This window comes from Ranitomeya variabilis, chromosome 2 (genome assembly GCF_051348905.1).
Source record: "Ranitomeya variabilis isolate aRanVar5 chromosome 2, aRanVar5.hap1, whole genome shotgun sequence".
Lineage (NCBI taxonomy): Eukaryota > Metazoa > Chordata > Amphibia > Anura > Dendrobatidae > Ranitomeya > Ranitomeya variabilis.
The window spans coordinates 740876705-740891344 of record NC_135233.1 but is presented as its reverse complement, the minus strand read 5'-3'; the positions used below and the strand labels follow the sequence as shown (position 1 = coordinate 740891344).

The 14640-nt window shown below is 44.0% G+C and overlaps 1 protein-coding gene across 1 annotated transcript in view; it reads right to left on the bottom strand.

Moving 5' to 3' along the window:
* PREP (prolyl endopeptidase) overlaps positions 1 to 14640 on the bottom strand; it is a 151190-nt gene that overhangs the window by 116536 nt on the left and 20014 nt on the right. Inside the window, exons 4-6 of the mRNA XM_077289641.1 lie at positions 8701 to 8831; positions 7393 to 7602; positions 5858 to 5979 (exon numbers count right to left, since the gene is read on the bottom strand). Coding sequence (XP_077145756.1) covers positions 5858 to 5979; positions 7393 to 7602; positions 8701 to 8831 — 463 coding nt within the window. The remainder of the gene's footprint in view (positions 1 to 5857; positions 5980 to 7392; positions 7603 to 8700; positions 8832 to 14640) is intronic.

The following is a 14640-nucleotide window of genomic DNA, read 5'->3' as shown; positions in this document are numbered from 1 at the left end:
CTTGTGCAGCAGTAATGCTGCAGTCTAACAAGGTGGCTCTTTTAGTTTTTGATTCATTTATTAGCTCAATAAAGCGTTTTATAAATTGGCCACACATACCATATTATACCTGGAGGCGGTCCGAAGCGTCCTGTATGAATCCCCCAACTGCCGTCACTCTTCTCTTCAGGGCCGATGGTACCCGCCCCCTTCGCGTTGTTGCTTCTTAAATCCGGCGCCTGCGCTGTGCGTGCCTGCCTGGGGCCTGCGCAGTCTTCATTATCAGTAGCAGCTCAGATGCAGGGTGCCTGACTGCGCAGGTGCGGGCAGTGCGGCCGCCCTGTTACTGAATCCCCGCCCCGCACTGTGTTATTCATTATGCACAGTGCGGGGCTGGCATTCCTGGGCATGCGCACTGCGCTTGTCAGACGCTCCCCCGGTCCCCCGCCTTCCAGCGTTGTTCTTTGTGGCTGTTCCAAACGTCGGCAATGAAACCTGTATATTCGGGCAATGCTGGAAGGCGGGGGACCGGGGCTGGGGGGGGTGACAGTGGCCCTTTAAATCAGAGAGATATGTCACGAAAAATAGTTAATAAATAACATTTCCCACATGTCTACTTTACATCAGCACAATTTTGGAAACAAAATTTTTTTTTGTTAGGGAGTTATAAGGGTTAAAAGTTGACCAGCAATTTCTCATTTTTACAACACCATGTTTTTTTTTTAGGGACCACATCACCTTTGAAGTCATTTTGAGGGGTCTATATGATAGAAAATAACCAAGTGTGACACCATTCTAAAAACTGCACCCCTCAAGCTGCTCAAAACCACATTCAAGAAGTTTATTAACCCTTTACGTACTTCACAGGAACTGAAACAAAGTGGAAGAAAAAAATGAACATTTAACTTTTTTTTGCAAACATTTAACTTCAGAACCATTTTTTTTTAATTTTCAGAAGTGTAAAAACAGAAATTTAACCACAAATTTTGTTGTGCAATTTCTCCTGAGTACGCCGATACCCCATATGTGGAGGTAAACCACTGTTTGGGCGCACCGCAGAGCTTGGAAGAGAAGGAGTGCCGTTTGACTGTTTCAATGCAGAATTGGCTGGAATTGAGATCGGACGCCATGTCGCGTTTGGAGAGCCCCTGATGTGCCTAAACAGTGGAAACCCCCCACAAGTGACACCATTTTGGAAACTAGACCCCTTAAGGAACTTATCTAGATGTGTGGTGAGCACTTTGAACCCCCAAGTGCTTCACAGAAGTTTATAACGTAGAGCCGTGAAAATAAAAAATCGCGTTTGTTTTCACAAAAATGATTTTTTCGCCCACAAATTCTTATTTTCATAAGGGTAACAGGAGAAATTAGACCACAAAAGTTGTTGTCCAATTTGTCCTGAGTATGCTGATACCCAATATGTGGGGGTAAACCACTGTTTGGGCACACGGCAGAGCTCGGAAGGGAAGGAGCGGCATTTTGGAATTCAGACTTTGATAGAATTGTCTGTGGGTGTTATGTTGCGTTTGCAGAGCCCCTGATGTACCTAAACAGTAGAAACCCCCCACAAGTGACCAAATTTTGGAAACTGGACCCCCTAAGGAACTTATCTAGATATGTGGTGAGAACTTTGAATGCTCAAGTGCTTCACAGAAGTTTATAATGCAGAGTAGTGAAAATAAAAAAATATATTTTTTTCCAACAAAAAAGATTTTTAGCCCCCAAGTTTTTATTTTCACAAGGGTAACAGGAGAAATTGGACCCCAAAAGTTGTTGTCCAATTTATCCCGAGTACGCTGATGCCCCATATGTGGGGGTAAACCACTGTTTGGGCGCACGGCAGAGTTCAGAAGGGAGGGAGCACCATTTGACTTTTTTAGCGCAAAATTGGCTGTCGTGTTTGGAGACCCCCTGATGTACCTAAACAGTGGAAACCCCCCAATTCTAACTCCAACCCTAACTCCAACACACCCCTAACCCTAATCTCAACACGATCCATAATCCTAATCACAACCCTAACGATAATCACAACCCTAACCCCAAAACAGCCCTAATCTCAACCCTAACCATAACCCTAATCAAAACCCTAAATCCAACACACCCCTAACCCTAATCTCAACCCTAGCCTCAAACCTAACCCTAATCTCAATACACCCCCAACCCTAATCCCAACCCTAACCTTAACCCTAATCCCAACCCTAACCCTAATCCCAACCCTAACCCTAATCCCAACCCTAATCCCAAACGTAACCCTAATACCAACCCTAATCCAAACCCTAACCCTAATCCCAACTCTAACCCTAACTTTAGCCCCAACCCTAACCATAACTTTAGCCCCAACCCTAACCCTAATTTTAGCCCCAACCCTATCCCTAACCCTAACTTTAGCCCCAACCCTAACCCTAAGGCTACTTTCACACTTGCGTCGTGTGGCATCCGTCGCAATCCGTCGTTTTGGACAAAAAACGGATCCTGCAAATGTGCCCACAGGATGCCTTTTTTGCCCATAGACTTGTATTACCGACGGATGGCCACACATCACGTCCATCGTGCACTGGATCTGTTGTGTTTTGGTGGACCGTCGTCACAAAAAAAGTTCAATGTAACCTTTTTTTTGTACGTCGCGTCCGCCATTTCCACGCATGCGTGGCCGTAACTCTACCCCCTCCTCCCCAGGACATAGACTGGGCAGCGGATGCGTTGAAAAACTGCATCCGCTGCCCACGTTGTGCACAATATTCACAACGTGCGTCGGTACGTCGGGCCAACGCATTGCAACCGCCCCGTACCGACGCAAGTGTGAAAGAAGCCTAAGGCTACTTTCACACTAGCGTCGTACTCGGCCCATCGCAGTGTGTCGGGCCGACGTACCGACGCTAGCGTTGTAAGCGCCACACAACGGGTGCAGCGGATGCTGTTTTTTCAACGCATCCGTTGCCCCATTGTGAGGTGCGGGGAGGCGGGGGCGGAGTTCCGGCCGCGCATGCGCGGTCGGAAATGGCGGACACGTCGCACAAAAAAAGTTACATGTAGCGTTTTTTTGTGCTGATGGTCCGCCAAAGCACGACGCATCCGACGTGTGGCAATCCGTCGCAATGTGTCGCTAATGCAAGTCAATAGAGAAAAATACGCATCCTGCAAGCACTTTTGCAGGATGCGTTTTTTCTCCAACGACGCATTGCGACGGAAGCCAAAAAACGCTAGTGTGAAAGTAGCCTAACCCTAACCCTAGCCCTAACCCTAAATTTAGCCCTAACCCTAAATTTAGCCCCAACCCTAACCCTAGCCCTAACCCTAACCCTAGCCCTAACCCTAGCCCTAACCCTAGCCCTAACCCTAACCCTAATTTTAGCCCCAACTTGGCAAGAGGAGACGCAGGAGGACCCAGGGACACCGGGTGAGTATGATAGGGTCCCCGAATCCCCCTATTTCTCTGTCCTCTGATGTGCGATCACATCAGAGGACAGAGAATTAGAGATCGCTTTTTTGGTAGCCGAGACCCCAAAGATCTTCCGGGTGCCGGGCGGCGGGCGCACTGCGCATGCGCCCGCCATTTTTTCCCAGAAAAAAGATGGTGGCGCCCATCGGGAGCCACGAGGAGCACCGGGGGAGATAGGTGAGTATTGGGGGGCTATTGGGGGCCATTGGGGACACTATTTCTCTGTCCTCCGATGTGCGATCACATCGGAGGACAGAGAAATTAAATGGCAAATCGCGTTTTTTTTTTTTTTGTTGCGACCGCCGGTAAACGGTTAATTACCGGCGATCGCAACTCGGGGGTCGGTAAAAACCCCCCGAATCATGTTCTCTGGCGTCTCGGCTACCCTCGGCAACCGAGACCCCAGATAAAATCCGACTCTGGGGGGCGCTATTCACTTTTTCCACAGCGCCGTTAATTAACGGCGCTGTGGTTTAAGTACCCTTAGCGGCCGCCGTTAAAAGGCGTATCGGCGGTCGTTAAGAGGTTAATTTTTTTTTTTTTGGGGGGGGGGGGAAGTGTATATAAACAGGATAAAAAAACTAAACAAATCAACTCTTGCAATGTTAGCCTTCGTGAGTAGCAGAAATTCAAATCTGAGCAGCTAAAAATTACAAATATATTTAAGTGAAAAAAAAAAAAAGGCAACAAAAAATTAAAATAAAAAAAACAAACAAACTAAAACCACTGAAATTAAAGACTTAAAGGGTTTTTCATATTTTTTTTTTTAAATGGACCTCAAACAAATCCTGTATTATAAAATAACAAAGCTAGACAGTACAAGGCCTCTTTCGCTCCAGTGCCTCCATGACACTGCTGCGATCTCCATGTTTTGGCAACATCATGTCAAGAGCGTGCATCACTGGCGAGCCAATCACAGAGCTCAGCGGTCTGCCAAAGCAGACAGCAGAGCCAGAAAACCCCTTTAAGAGGAATGTCACTTTTTATAATCTTACATATTTTGGCAGCCCTATCAATAAGCAGCACTGAAAATTATACTATAAATGAAGGAAATATATATTTTTAAGGAAAAGTGATAAAAAAGGAATATTCAGACTATATGCAATTTAACTATGGTAAATATAATTTCCAAGCTCCCTCTGCTGGATACAAACATCCTGCAAAATGTCCCATAGATGTGCTGTAAGCTGATCACAGAGGAGGCAAAAGGTATATACCCACACAAACAGGTTGGGAGCAATATAAAAACACTGCTCAAAAACAAAAAAAAAAGGGGAAATGTTTTGATTCAGAATTATATGTTTACTTTAAATAAATTGAGTTACATCAAGAAAATGACACTAGAAGGTAAGAGTCCTGGGTATGCTCTCCGTATACAGTGCAGGCCCCACAGACTGGCGGAAGAGTTATCACAAGTGGTGGGGCCAGTGGAGAAACTCCCGACAGGCCCTGGGTATGCTCCCCGTATACAGTGCAGGCCCCACAGACTGGCGGAAGAGTTATCACAAGTGGTGGGGCCAGTGGAGAAACTCCCGACAGGTCCTGGGTATGCTCTCCGTATACAGTGCAGGCCTCAACCTCCGCAGACTGGCGGAAGAGTTATCACAAGTGGTGGGGCCAGTAGAGAAACTCCTGACAGGTCCTGGGTATGCTCTCCGTATACAGTGCAGGCCCCAGACTGGCGGAAGAGTTATCACAAGTGGTGGGGCCAGTGCAGAAACTCCCGACAGGCCCTGGGCATGCTCTCCGTATACAGTGCAGGCCCCACAGACTGGCGGAAGAGTTATTACAAGTGGTGGGGCCAGTGGAGAAACTCCCGACAGGCCCTGGGTATGCTCTCCGTATACAGTGCAGGCCCCAAACTCCACAGACTGGCAGAAGAGTTATTACAAGTGGTGGGGCCAGTGGAGAAACTCCCGACAGGTCCTGGGTATGCTCTCCGTATACAGTGCAGGCCTCAACCTCCGCAGACTGGCGGAAGAGTTATCACAAGTGGTGGGGCCAGTAGAGAAACTCCTGACAGGTCCTGGGTATGCTCTCCGTATACAGTGCAGGCCTCAACCTCCACAGACTGGCGGAAGAGTTATTACAAGTGGTGGGGCCAGTGGAGAAACTCCCGACAGGTCCTGGGTATGCTCTCCGTATACAGTGCAGGCCTCAACCTTCACAGACTGGCGGAAGAGTTATCACAAGTGGTGGGGCCAGTGGAGAAACTCCCGACAGGCATCATGGAAGCTGCAGCTGCCTTTTTGCCAAATGGTTTGCCGTTTGAAAATGACCCGTAAAGCACTTTCCCATATGTCATCAGTGTGGGCTGGTTCTTAGGATTGGTGATACAACGTTGATGGCATCGCCTTGGGACCTGCCTTAAGTCTTTAAACATTTGCTAACCCTTCAGCACATCAGTTCTCAAAAATAAGGAAAAAGGCTTCGGCTTACCTCCGCTCCCCCCATCCATTTAGGCTCATCTAAGAATTCAGCACATAATATATCTTTGGACTGGTTGGTTCCGATGACATGATAAAACAGTTTCTGATGAACATTGGTGGATGTTTCCGTACCTGTAGAAAAGGGAGTAAACAGAATGTCAAATAACACTGCTAAGGCCCAAAAATCGTACATGTAACTGGGGCCTTATTCAGGGGGTGAAGCAGCGCTCACATCAGTGCACTGTATCCCCCGATCCCATGCCGGGCATGGGACAGAATAACGAAACTCGGGCCAGGGACAGAGAGTCACCAACTAGAATGGGCTCCGCCATCATAGCACGCAGATCTGCACCTACGCTGACATGCAGAGTCTTTTCCACCAGTTATTAACCAGTTGTGGTCCAGGGTGTCCAAGTGTACAGGTTTTAGAATGCACTACCATATTTATTTGTTGGGCCAGCAATGTGATTTTTTTACTCTACATAGTTTTCCTTGTTATTGTACTTTGTAAACATTTATTTCACAGTAACCTCTTCAGGTAATCTTACAATGATAGCCTAAAATAGATTATTTGTGTTTGCCATCATACGCTATTCATTTTGATATAATGCATGTCAATTTTAGGATACTTGAGGCAGGGCTAGCATAAAGACAGTGATTGGTGGATGGTTTTTTTGGAGGGGGGCAATTACGTATATTTCTATCATTTTAATTTGTGGCTGCAAATAGTCAGTTTTGGTTAAACCCAGCAGCAGCCTCCCCCTACTAGAAGCCCTGGTAATCACGTAACATCCAATTATTAACAGCAATATAAGAAATGAGAGGGTTTCATGCCTTCTGACTAGTGATGAGTGAACGTGTTGGGATAAGGTGTTATCTGAGCATGCTCTGGTGCTAACTGAATGTCTTCAGCGTGCTCAGATAATATGTTCGAGTCCCTGCGGCTGCATGTCTCGTGGCTGTTCGACAGCCGCAACACATGCAGGAATTGCCTGTTCGTTAGGCTATCCCTACATGTGTTGCAGTTGTTGAACAGCCACGAGACATGCAGCGGCAGGGACTCGAACATATTATCCGAGCACGCTGAAGACACCCTGTTAGCCCCCGAGCATGCTCAGATAACACCTTATCTGAGCAGGTTCATTCATTTCTACTTCTAAATTCTCTCTATGGTGAATTTTTTTTTAAACTTTTACTTTTCTAGGGTATGCTGAGGATTAGCAATACTGCATTCTAGCTATTCTGTTGGAAATCAGAGTCGGATATCATCCTTTAGGCCAATCCAATTGTCCCCACGTAACATCATGCGGCAGGAAAAAGGGAACATTTTCATTTCCTTGGCCATTTAACCAGGATTACATATAATAAGTGGGACTGAAAAGTACTATAAATGCTTATGAGAGCCCATCAACTGCAGAGGAAAATTAAGAATCTATTGAAGCAGAGGACTGAATAACGGGCCGAACAATGCAGGTAAGAAGAATTGTATGAATGTATGAGTACATTGTGCCTTAGTGTAGAGACAGAAATGCTGGCATGACTCACCATCACTTTTGCCTTCTTGTTTAGGGTAAGAGTTGTAGAACATCCCAACCCCATCGTGGGTCCAGGACATGCAGCTGAACTTCACTCTTTCCAGGACATCTGGGAGCTCCTCCTGGTTGCTGACTTTCATGAATTTGATAGTAACCCAGTCTGAGCCGCTGTTACTTAACCCATAAGCAAAATATTCTCCATCTTCCGTAAACGCATAGCCTGGACAAAGGGAACATGGGAAATGATTAGCTCGATAGCTGCTTAACATGCTCTGGGTGGGATCTGGAGAGTTTCTCTAGTTTTTTTCTTTTTTTTATTTCATGTCAACACTCGCCCCTTTCTCCACCTTTTTTACTCCCTTGGCTCTTTCCTTCCTCTCCGCTTTTCTTATCCCCCCTTCTCTCCCGTTTTATTTATAGGTTTGTCAGTTATAATAATTATTATAAGTATTTATATTAACTGTTATATAACCACATGTATAACCATGGCTGTATTCTATTTAATTAAAGAAAATGACAGCAGGTGACTGTAATGGGGCCTTCAGTAGCCCCTTGGGTGCCATGTTAACCCATCGGTACCCCATGATTTCATCACCACTATTTAGATGTGAGCTCACGCTCTCAGCGACTGACAGTGGCATTTAAATTATTAACAACTAGCTCCAGTACCTTGCTTTTATAGGCAGAAGGTGGCTGTATAGCACAGCCGGTATCTGCGCAGCTCCTGAACCCACTTTATACATCGACCCTGATACGGACATACTAGTACGTCCATATGTGCCAAGGAGGTTAAAGGAGTTTTGCTATTAAACACATTTTTCACCTTTGTGTGAAGTAGCAATTGGGCCTGCTCCGTCTAGCTGCCACAGTGCAGGCGAGGAAGAGCCGATATGTGATAGTGATATGGGGTGTGTGAGTACCTTTTGAAGGGTAGTCCAGTTTCAACAAATAAAACTTATTTAGTGTATGATTAACAGTTATACAATATTCCAATACCAACATAGGATAAAAATCAGTCCAGGCCACATAATGGCCATGCGGGTACTTGACTCTTTGTAGTTATAGTACATATACCAAAGCATGGCCGTGTAATGAGCTAAGCACCGGCATGTCCATCACCAGGCCAAGACATGTTTTAAGCAGTAGAGGTAAACACAGATTTCGAAAATCAAGAAGAACTGATACAGAATCAATATTGGAAAAGGACATTTTAATCATGCAATGAATAAGCTGAAAATATAAGGCCCTTTAATAATTTCATGAACATAAATCTACTAAATTGTGCAATATCACAAAATCTAAAAGAAAGTTATCTAACCTCGCAATGCAATAGTGCCATCTTCAGAAAATGTATTAGGATCCAGGAAAACTCGAGGTTCAGCATCTAGAGAATTTTGAACATACATCACTCTTTGATTCTGAAGGCCAGAATTGTAAAAGTAGAAATACCTTAAATATGAAGGGAAAAGACTTGTTATTTGTGTTACAGGGAAACAAACAGATAAATACATGAAGCTACCTAAAAAGGTTAAGCTATGAGATACTGCTCCTTGTTAGAATACGATGTTGTGACGCCACCTGGTGTTCTTCCAATCTTCAGTTGAAGTCTACAAACCAGTAAAGGTACCGTCACACTAAGCGACGCTGCAGCGATACAGACAACGATGCCGATCGCTGCAGTGTCGCTGTTTAGTCGCTGGAGAGCTGTCACACAGACCGCTCTCCAGCGACCAACGATGCCGAGGTCCCTGGGTAACCAGGGTAAACATCGGGTTGCTAAGCACAGGGCCGCGCTTAGTAACCCGATGTTTACCCTGGTTACCAGTGTAAAATGTAAAAAAACAAACACTACATACTCACCTTCGCGTCCCCCGGCATCCGCTTCCTGCACTGACTGAGTGCCGGCCCTAACAGCAGAGCGGTGACGTCACCGCTGTGCTGTGCTTTCACTTTACGGCCAGCGCTCAGTCAGTGCAGGAAGCGGACGGCGGGGGACGCGAAGGTGAGTATGTACTGTTTGTTTTTTTACATTTTACACTGGTAACCAGGGTAAACATCGGGTTACTAAGCGCGGCCCTGCGCTTAGTAACCCGATATTTACCCTGGTTACCATTGTAAAACATCGCTGGTATCGTTGCTTTTGCTGTCAAACAACGATACACGGCGATCTGACGACCAAATAAAGTTCTGAACTTTAACCAACGACCAGCGATATCACAGCAGGATCCTGATCGCTGCTGCGTGTCAAACACAACGATATCGCTATCCAGGACGCTGCAACATCACGGATCGCTAGCGATATCGTTTAGTGTGACGGTACCTTAACATCATTCAACTCTGATTCTCAGCCTCTATTTTCTGCTGTCTTCCGATTACATAGCAAAGCCTAATCCATTTACAAATAAACTTGAAACCATTTTGGAGAGGGAAAATAAAAGAATCAAAACTAGTATAATGGCTGCACAAGTATGAACACTCGGGTTGAGAATTGGCCAGTAACATTGAAACTCATGTTAATAGTAGTCAGTACACAGCTGCCATCATTTACAGTGATTCTAATTAACCCCATATAAAGTTTAGCTGATCCTGATATTTTCTTAGTTGCAATTTACAGTAAAATCCAAGGTGTGTAAACAGCTTACAACACAGCAAAGGGATATCATTGTTTAAAGTTAATCAGTTAGTCAGAAGAAGTGAATATATAACTTTTATTAAAATATCCTTAAAAAAAAAAGATTGCGAATTTCAAAACAAAACATATATTAGACCGTAATTCATACAAGTAGACAGGTAGTTAATAACAGTTAGTGTTGTTTCCTATCCAGGATTAAATCGTGCTTAGGGCTTGTGCAATAACACATGTTGCACTTTAGGAACTACGGTACGTATTAATGCATCCTCTATCTATTAGTATCCTCAGGGCTTATGCAAGAATATATCCTGCACTTAGGGTTGTAACATTGCTTATTGAAAGACGTCTCATGGTCTATACAATAATATATCTGCACCTAATGCTTGAGTCTTAACATCACTCATTGAATAACACGTAAACCTGGGGAATTCAATATTATATCATTATCAGCATTGTACTAGCAATTGCACTGGTTCCATGGTCTGATACTGAAAATAGATATATATATAATTTACATCACCCTGATGGGGAATAGACTGCCACACTAGTGGGATTAAACGACAGTCAATGTTGGACCATTAAAGGGAACCTGTCACCCCCCCCCCCCCTCCTGGCGTTTTTAACTAAAAGAGCCACATTGTGCAGCACTAATGCTGCATTCTGTCAAGGTGGCGCTTTTAGTTGGGGTCCCTTTCAATGCTGAAATATTTGTTTTTAGAATTTGCCTGCCATACCTGTAGTCTGTCCTGGGGGCATGTCTTTTCTGCCCAGACACAAACGCCTCCCATTTCCACCGTGCGCCGCCTCCTCTGCATTCATTTACGTCCCCGGCGCCTGCACTGTAAGTTCCTTTTTCGGGCATGCGCAGTTTGCGCTGCCCTTCGACTCCCATCACGTGATGGGAACTTACAGCGCAGGCGCCGGGAACGAAAAAGAAGGCACAGGAGGGGGGGCACGGAGGGACCGAGTGATGGCTGGGAGGCGTTTGTGTCCGGGGGGAAAAGACATGCCCCCCGGACAGACTACAGGTATGGCAAATTATAAAAACGGATATTTCAGCATTGGAAGGGACCCCAACTAAAAGAGCCACCTTGACAGAATGCAGCATTAGTGCTGCACAATGTGGCTCTTTTAGTTACAAATGCCAGGTGGGGGGACAGGTTCCCTTTAAATGTATTAGATATACTATATATGGTCTCCCACTGAAAGCTCCCCTATACACTTTATTTTACCGTTATGAGTTTATTTTCACATTTGTGGGATGAAATGATAAGTGGCATCATACTACTAAGTGCATTGAAGATAGTCTTATATACCCTATATTAAATTGCCCTGAAAGGAATTAACACTTTGGCTCCATATTTTCGGAAGAAAAGATAGATCAGTTTTTATTGTTGGGAAATTACCTACTACCTACTATTATTCTCACCTGTTTGTACAAATTATGGTGTATATATGTTTTGTTTCTGTAATGCTTGATCTTTTTAAAGGATATTGTAAATTTTAACAGACCCTTAACCCCTTCACCCGATCTGCAGGGACGCGATCATTCCATGACGCCGCATAGGCGTCATGGGTCGGGAAGGGGTTAATATCAAAATCAGTGAATCATTTTGCAAATTGTTTTGGGGAACTCTGTCGATTTATTGTCATGGAGGTTATTAGTCAGGAGAAAGGTGACATTTTTTTCCAAGGCATTAGATATTCTCTGGGATATTGTAGATTGTCATCAAGAAGTGGCTTATCTTTGGCACTACAGTGACATTACCTAGAACTGTACATCCCTCAAATATTGATGTAAAGACAAGAAAAAAAATGGATCCAAGAGGCCTGCAGCAACACTAAAGGAGCTGAAGGAATTTCTGGCAAGCACTGTTTGTGCACGACATGTGACAACCATCTCCCATATTCTTCATATGTCTGGCTTGTGGGGTAAAGTGGCAAGACAAAAGCCACTCCTTACAAAAAAAGAAAAAGAAAATAGCATCCAGGCCCAACAACGTTTTGCCAAAACTTACATTAAATCTGCAAAAAGCATGTGGGAGAACGCGTTAGGCCACGAGCACACGGTGAGTATTTGGTGAGCTTTTTACTTCAGTATTTTTAAGTGAAAACTAGAAGAGGAACCATAAAAGGAAAAGTATAATAGAAACATGTGCACCACTTCTGCACTTTTTACCCACTCCGGGATTTGGATTACAAATATTCATGTAAAAGACGGGAATTAATTCTGCATTATTAACCCCTTCACCCCCAAGGGTGGTTTGCACGTTAATGACCGGGCCAATTTTTACAATTCTGACCACTGTCCCTTTATGAGGCTATAACTCTGGAACGCTTTGACGGATCTTGGCGATTCTGACATTGTTTTCTCGTGACATATTGTACTTCATGTTAAAGGTAAAATTTATTCGATATAACTTGCGTTTATTTGTGAAAAAAATGGAAATTTGGCGAAAATTTTGAAAATTTTGCAATTTTCCAACTTTGAATTTTTGTGCCCTTAAATCACAGACATATGTCACGCAAAATACTTAATAAGTAACATTTCCCACATGTCTACTTTACATCAGTACAATTTTGGAACCAAAATTTTTTTTTGTGACGGAGTTATAAGGGTTAAAAGTTGACCAGCAATTTCTCATTTTTACAACACCATTTTTTTTTAGGGACCACATCTCATTTGAAGTCATTTTGAGGGGTCTATATGATAGAAAATACTCAAGTGTGACACCATTCTAAAAACTGCACCCCTCAAGGTGCTCAAAACCACATTCAAGAAGTTTATTAACCCTTCAGGTGTTTCACAGGAATTTTTGGAATGTTTAAATAAAAATGAACATTTAACTTTTTTTCACACAAAATTTATTTCAGCTCCAATTTGTTTTATTTTACCAAGGGTAACAGGAGAAAATGGACCCCCAAAGTTGTTGTACAATTTGTCCTGAGTACGATGATACCCCATATGTGGGTGTAAACCATTGTTTAGGCGCATGGCAGAGCTTGGAAGGGAAGGAGCGCCATTTGACTTTTCAATGCAAAATTGACTGGAATTCAGATGGGACGCCATGTTGCGTTTGGAGAGCCCCTGATGTGCCTAAACATTGAAACTCCCTACAAGTGACACCATTTTGGAAAGTAGACCCCCTAAGGAACTTATCTAGATGTGTGGTGAGCACTTTGACCCACCAAGTGCTTCACAGAAGTTTATAATGCAGAGCCGTAAAAATAAAAAATCATATTTTTTCACAAAAATGATCTTTTCGCCCCCAATTTTTTATTTTCCCAAGGGTAAGAGAAGAAATTGGACCCCAAAAAATGTTGTGCAATTTGTCCTGAGTACGCTGATACCCCATATGTGGGTGTAAACCATTGTTTGGGCGCATGGCAGAGCTTGGAAGGGAAGGAGCGCCATTTGACTTTTCAATGCAAAATTGACTGGAATTGAGATGGGACGCCATGTTGCGTTTGGAGAGCCCCTGATGTGCCTAAACATTGAAACTCCCTACAAGTGACACCATTTTGGAAAGTAGACCCCCTAAGGAACTTATCTAGATGTGTGGTGAGCACTTTGACCCACCAAGTGCTTCACAGAAGTTTATAATGCAGAGCCGTAAAAATAAAAAATCATATTTTTTCACAAAAATGATCTTTTTGCCCCCAATTTTTTATTTTCCCAAGGGTAAGAGAAGAAATTGGACCCCAAAAAATGTTGTGCAATTTGTCCTGAGTACGCTGATACCCCATATGTGGGTGTAAACCACTGTTTGGGCGCATGGCAGAGCTTGGAAGGGAAGGAGCGCCATTTGACTTTTCAATGCAAAATTGACTGGAATTGAGATGGGACGCCATGTTGCGTTTGGAGAGCCCCTGATGTGCCTAAACATTGAAACTCCCTACAAGTGACACCATTTTGGAAAGTAGACCCCCTAAGGAACTTATCTAGATGTGTTTTGAGAGCTTTGAACCCCCAAGTGTTTCACTACAGATTATAACGCAGAGCCGTGAAAATAATTTTTTTTTTTTTCTCAAAAATGATTTTTTAGCCCCCAGCTTTGTATTTTTACAAGGGTAACAGAATAAATTGGACCCCAAAATTTGTTTTCCAATTTGTCCTGAGTATGCGGATACCCCATATGTGGGGGGGAACCACTGTTTGGGCGCATGACAGAGCTCGGAAGGGAAGGAGCGCCATTTGGAATGCAGACTTAAATGGATTGGTCAGCAGCCGTCACGTTGCATTTGCAGAGCCCCTGATGTACCCAAACAGCACAAACCCCCCACAAGTGACCCCATATTGGAAACTAGACCTCCCAAGGAACTTATCTAGATGTGTTTTGAGAACTTTGAACCCCCAAGTGTTTCACTAAAGTTTATAGCGCAAAGCCGTGAAAATAAAAATTCTTTTTTTTTTTTTTTCACAAAAATGATTTTTTAGCCCCCAGTTTTGTATTTTCACAAGGGTAACAGGATAAATTAGACCCCAAAAGTTGTTGTCCAATTTGTCCTGAGTACGCTGATACCCCATATGTCGGGGGGAACCACTGTTTGGGCGCATGACAGAGCTCGGAAGGGAAGGAGCGCCATTTGGAATGCAGCCTTAAATGGATTGGTCTGCAGGCGTCA